The 6,000-nt window shown below is 33.4% G+C and overlaps 1 protein-coding gene and 1 non-coding gene across 4 annotated transcripts in view; one reads left to right on the top strand and one right to left on the bottom strand.

Annotated features, from left to right (window-relative positions):
- The first annotated feature begins 2,268 nt into the window (after nt 1–2,268).
- On the top strand, nt 2,269–2,391 carry LOC125614006. The gene has a single exon (XR_007344650.1). It is a non-coding gene; the product is annotated as a U6atac minor spliceosomal RNA (small nuclear RNA).
- Nucleotides 2,392–3,994: 1,603 nt separating this feature from the next.
- Ccdc82 (coiled-coil domain containing 82) overlaps nt 3,995–6,000 on the bottom strand; it is a 33,074-nt gene continuing 31,068 nt past the window's right edge. For all 3 annotated transcript variants that reach the window (XM_015489964.2, XM_048795906.1, XM_048795904.1), the window contains one exon: nt 3,995–5,280. In XM_015489964.2, coding sequence (XP_015345450.1) covers nt 5,215–5,280 — 66 coding nt within the window. In that variant the 3' untranslated portion in view covers nt 3,995–5,214. The remainder of the gene's footprint in view (nt 5,281–6,000) is intronic.

The following is a 6,000-nucleotide window of genomic DNA, read 5'->3' as shown; positions in this document are numbered from 1 at the left end:
AGAGCTCGCTCGAGGCTCCCTGGTGGAAGGCTGGTGCCACTACTCAAGTGAGTAATCGCAGCCAGGCACCGGGGAAAGGGGAACGCAGAGGGCCTCCCAGTGGCTGAAGAGGTAAATCCCAAAGCTGCGCATCTCAACAGACTTCGCTCAGCCCAGCCTCAGACTTGGTGATGCGGGGAAGACTGGGGAAATTCCCCAACCCCTATGCAACTATTTCACTCTCTCTAAATGTTTAAGAAATTCCCGGCCAGGGAATGTATTTTCCCTTTCAGATCTACATTATGCCCCTCTGAGGATATCATTTTCATCTTTCAATATGTTGTAAATGATACCACTGAGCACCCTAGCGAGAACTCGGTAAGCGTTGAGGAAATGTTCATTAGTAAGGAAGTTGGCGAATGTGTTTGGGAGGGGTGTAGAGAGAAGGGAAATCATTGCTATTTCGTTAAGGGCATGCAGGTGTAGTGTCTGCCTCCTATCTGTGTCTCTCTGGGTGGTTTATCTGGGTGGTCAAAGCATATCAATATGGATAAATAAAATCCTTATGCGGATGGTGAAATTACTAATACCAGTTCTAGAAGAAAAACAAGTTTTTTTTTCTTTAAAAATTTAAGATTGCTTATGACAACCAAATGCGAGACAAGACATTTCTATAGCTATCTGGTTTACATATACAATGAAGAAAATCAACGTGTACCAGATGACTTTCAAGTTTAATAACACAAACCAAATAGATCTCTTACAAAGAACATTTTCTCCTCAATATTAGATAATCCTGTTTTTAGCCAGCCGTATAGTGGATTCTGCTTGTCAATTAATTATGGAGAGTAAATTAAGGTAAGTACAATATTGGAAGTTGGAACCAAAAATAATCTAGGAGGACTAATTTGGATGTCATTGGATTTGAGTTCTCAAGCAGAGGAGCTTCATTAATTTAAACCAACTCTGGCATTTCAGTAACATGATCCTGCTTCAAACTGAGCCCTGGACAGAAATGAATGGTCAAAATAAATGCAAACATTTCAAGACTGGATTTATTCAGTTTAGTTCCCCATAGACTGACCTACTGTAGTTCCATTTTATTTTTACAAATGTTAGATTAGAAGTGGAGGCAAGTATACTCTGATAGAATACAGGTTAAGTATCCCTTATCCAAAAATACTTGGATACTATAAGTGTTTTGGTTTTTTGAGTTTTTCAGATTTTGGAATATTTGTATAGATTATATCAATTGAATATCCCCAAGGTGAAAATTTGAAATGTTCCAAAAATTCATCATGTTGGTACTCAGAAAGTTTCAGATTTTTAGAAGCATTTCAGATTTTGTATTTTTAAATTAGGGATACTCAGCTATAAAACATTTAGCTTTTCATGGGAACATATTTCTGTCTGCCCCATTCAAGGCTAATTTCCTTATTATTCATGTGAAGGAAGGCAGAAATATATCTTTGTTAAATAAACAAAATTTGAATGGCGAACTCTGCTATGAGGTGTCATTAAATGTGAAAGAGTTTTGATCATTTTATATTTGATTTTTTAAAAGTTGTATTCATTAGACAATATCTTCTTTCACTGTTATGGGTATTTGAAATTCAGCAATCATGCCTGATAAAAGAAAAATTGTAATATTTAAGTTTAAATTTTACTGTTCACTCTATCACCCTGCAGTAACATAGGTTTTGATTAATAGCATGGAATTCTTGGTCAAATAAGCTATCCCTAATCATATAAATTAAAAGATCAAAGTGGTTTATAAATTTACATCAAATGACACATAAATGAATGCAAAAATTTATATATTTATGGGGTAGCATAGATATTTCAGTACATGTATGCATTGGGTAATAAACTGAACTATGCTATACACAGACATATCTTAAAAGCTTGTGAAGCAAAGTTTCATAATATAAGCACATATTCAGACTATATTCCAGTGGTATGGGACATTTCTTTGGAATGTCTTTTGCATACATTTACCCTTATACAGCATAGCCATTGATTTCAAGATGTCATTTATTATCGACTCTTCATTTCTACTCACATCACTTATGACTGTTTATTTAAAAAAATTGGTTTCAGGCACAGCACTTCATATAAATGATCTCCCTTGATTTGCAATCCTAGAAGATAGCTATTAATAACCCCAATTGTGAGAAAACTGAGGCTTATAAAATTAATCTCCAGTTCATACAACAAGGACCCAACTCAAGACTGACTTCAAACCTATGCTCTTACCCATCAGGCTTGCTGCCTTAAAATCAAGTGTGAGTGTTGTATGAAAAGAGAGGTTAGAACTCCCCTTGACAAGGATGGAAGAGGCTCTGGGACCTGACAACATGCATACAGTTAAGGCATTGCCACCTACTTCGTGGCCTCTAACCATTGTTTTTTTAGCCAATCCCCCCCCCCCCCAAAACAAATGCCCAATGTCTTCTCTGATATAAGGGGAATGACTCAAAATGGGGTAGGGAGGGAGAGCATGGGAGGAAGATTACCTCTAGATAGGGAATAGGGGTGGGAGGGAAAGGGAGGGAGAAGGGGAATAGCATAGATGGTGGAAGGAGACCCTCATCATTATACAAAATACATGTATGAAGATATGAATTTGGTGTCAACATACCTTGTATACTAACAGAGATATGATAAATTGTGGTATAAAAGTGTATTAAGAATTGTAATGCAAAAAAATAATGAGAGCTCATGTATAATGGCATAATTTGGCATGAACATACTTTGTATACAGAGTTACAAAAAATTGTGCTGTGAATGGATAATTGTGATTGTAATGCATTCCACTATTGTCATGTATGTAAGAAATAAAAAAAAATCAAGTGTGAAAAGAATTACAAGGAAGTCAAACTACTCTCATAGTAGCTCAAGGAGTGCAACTATCCCCCAGTCAACACTCATGGTAAACAAGCCCCATAATACCTGCAAGGAATGAGCAGTGGATACAACTACTCACTTGAATATGAGTGTACAAAGTTAGGAAACCTAGTTAACTATACTCAATTATGAAATAACTATCCCCCCACTCATTTTTCCTGTTTTATGGTTTTATGCCTTCTCTCATTTCCCAAAACTTCTGTTTAGTTTTCAATCATGACTTCTTTTACTTTTCTATTTTCACCTTACTCGTATCTTCATCATACACAGCTATCTAATGCTATATTAACTAATACTGCAGAAATAACTGCCCAGATCTAAAAACATTGTCATGTGAGATTTATAAGCTTGCAACCTATTTTTAGTGTTATAATTGGATCAATGATATTGGTTATAATATAATACAGTATGTCATAATAGCAGTTAAGGTTAATTCTATTTTTTGACATTTGTATTTTCTTATAAAACTACTTGTTTGGGTCCCCTAAACCATACTAATTCTCCACTCCTAACAGCCTGTATCTTTGTCATTCTTTTGGTGTTACCATGTACTTTGTACTTAAAAGCTTCTTGTATCTTCCAAACATCCACTAAAGTAGCATATCCCCAGACATCAGAAAAACTACCTGTATGCATTTTGTGATCAACAATCAGCTGTTCTAATTGGAAAAGACCAATTCAAGCCAACAACGGGCCTGACCCAGAATTACATAAGCTACTATCGTAAGTACCTGGAATTATTAGTGCCTTAATTTTATAAATTATTGCATACAGTTAAAAATAATAAAAGTTTTACAATTTTCAGGTTGAAGTCCTTTTCCTCGTCCACTATCTCAAGCTTGTCATGTGTCAGATGTAAAGTGGTGCTTCCAGAGTCATCAGAGAAACTTTAAAGATCATTTTCTCTGGCCTTCTTTTAACAAATCATTCATGATCCTTCATCTTCCTCACCTTGACTATCATTTGTATAATTCTGTCTTGATTCTTTTTGAACTGAGTCCTTTCATCTTCACCTTTTAACTATGGCTTAATTTTTATTCCCTGGCGTTAAGGACTATTCCTCCATGTTCCAGAGAAATAAAATGAATATAGATGTATGACCAAAATGTTTATCTCACACTTTTGAAAAATGTATGCATTTTTTATTAAGCATCAGCATCAGTATTCTCACCACTTTGTGAGTCTTTAAAATCCAATTTGTTTAAAATAATAATAGGGATAATTACAGAAAATGAATTACAGAAAATATGAACTAATCTTCCTTGTAAGGATTTAACAAAATGTAGATATTTATTATGTATATACATACATTGAGGTCCATGCTGTGAATCTCATTAATAGATGAAGCGAGGTTCAATTAAGACTTCCAGTAAGAAAAAGAATCTAAAATTCCACAGTAGAAGAGATCCTTTTAGAATACTATTATTGATAATTAAAGATGGAATAGACAGGGTCCATTTGTTCACTCTGCAACTGTTTATTATACTCTGGGAAAATGAAGATGTGCAAAGTAATGCAGATACCAAAATATACTTTTAAAGTGTTTTTAGCTGAACTTGTCTCTGGAATCTTCAGACCCTAACATATACGCATATATTGGGAAAGTTATGGGTAAAAATAAAATATATATTAATCATTAACATCTACACAAAACTGAATAGAAAAAAGAAATAACATAAAGTATGAAAATACAGATCATGAAATTTTTCTTGAATGTGAGGTTTGAAAGACTCTCAGAGGCCCGAAATTCATTTTTAAGGAAAACTTTAGAAAAAGCATAAAGCACTCCTCTATTTGGAACAGAAAAACTACAGTCTGATTATGAAGCAAGGGGACTTTACTGAATGATACATTGAGGTTTCTTCTATGGCAGTTTAGATGATAGTAATAAAAAATATATTAGTGAAGAAAACCATTTAATACCGTAAAAGGATAACAAATAGACCCAAACAGAGATTCAACATTAAATATATAGAGATGTTAGGCTAAATATTTTAAAATACAATATATTTCTACTAAACTGACAGAACATGATTAGCTCATTCACTTGATAGTCATCTGTAATAAAGGCATTGTTAGATAACTTTAAAAATACATTTATGGGCTTAAAAATTATTAAGCTTGTTTTCCATGTACAGCAGATAAAAGTTTTATCAGATATAGAGTGCCATTTCATGGGAAATTAAATGAACATGTTTTAAACAAGATATTTTGCTTGAAGATACCCAAAAAACATACAAAATGCCACATAGTACAGTGAAACAAGGTTCATGATCTTCACATTTACAGGAATTTATAAAATCTTCTCCGAAGGAAATGTATTACAATTCAGTCAAACTTCTCATCTTGAAAGTAATCCGCAAAATTGAGATATTCTTCAAGTTGACCATATTTCTGCATATACAATGAAAAAGCTAGTTATTTAACTCAAAGCAGTGAAGATAAGCTAGACCTTTTCAAACTACACACATTTTTCAAACTACAACAGAAATGCATTTCATAGTAATTGGGAACAAATATCTTTTTATTATAGTTAGGAACTCAATTTCAAATAAAAATATCTAACTCATAGAAAGCACTGGTAAAAAATCAAACAATAGTATAATTAATTTCATAACTCACAAATTATAATTTTCCATTATAATATTTATAGTAGAAATTTAATTACTTTAATAACATTAAAAATATTTATAGGACATATATGTCAAAACTAATGACTGTATAAGGTACAGAATTTCGAAAAGATACTTTCCCTGCCCCAATGGAGACTAGAGCTTAGTAGTACTACACTATTAACAATCATAATAAGTGTCATGAAGGAGTAAAAACATGTTATGAGGGTTCAGAAGTCATGGTTTGCTGAAGTGGTTGGAAAAGAATGACATTCAAGCTGTCCTTGGCACAAAGATTTTGTAGGCAAAAAGTTAGCAAATTTTTCTGCAAGAGATAACATGTTCATCCAACAGTAACTTGATAAGGAAGTATGGGCTTTGACTATACTCTAAGGAATTGAGAGAGATAAGATTGAACTAAAGAGATTAAGGTCAGATAATAAAAAGTATGTTAGGAGTGGAATAATAATTTAACAGACCATGGAATGGTGCTAAAGATCTG

The sequence above is a fragment of the Marmota marmota genome, unplaced genomic scaffold, assembly GCF_001458135.2.
Source record: "Marmota marmota marmota unplaced genomic scaffold, marMar, whole genome shotgun sequence".
In the NCBI taxonomy this organism is placed as follows: Eukaryota; Metazoa; Chordata; class Mammalia; order Rodentia; family Sciuridae; genus Marmota; species Marmota marmota.
The sequence above is the reverse complement of the archived record's forward strand: the minus strand, read 5'-3'. Positions and strand labels throughout refer to the sequence as shown.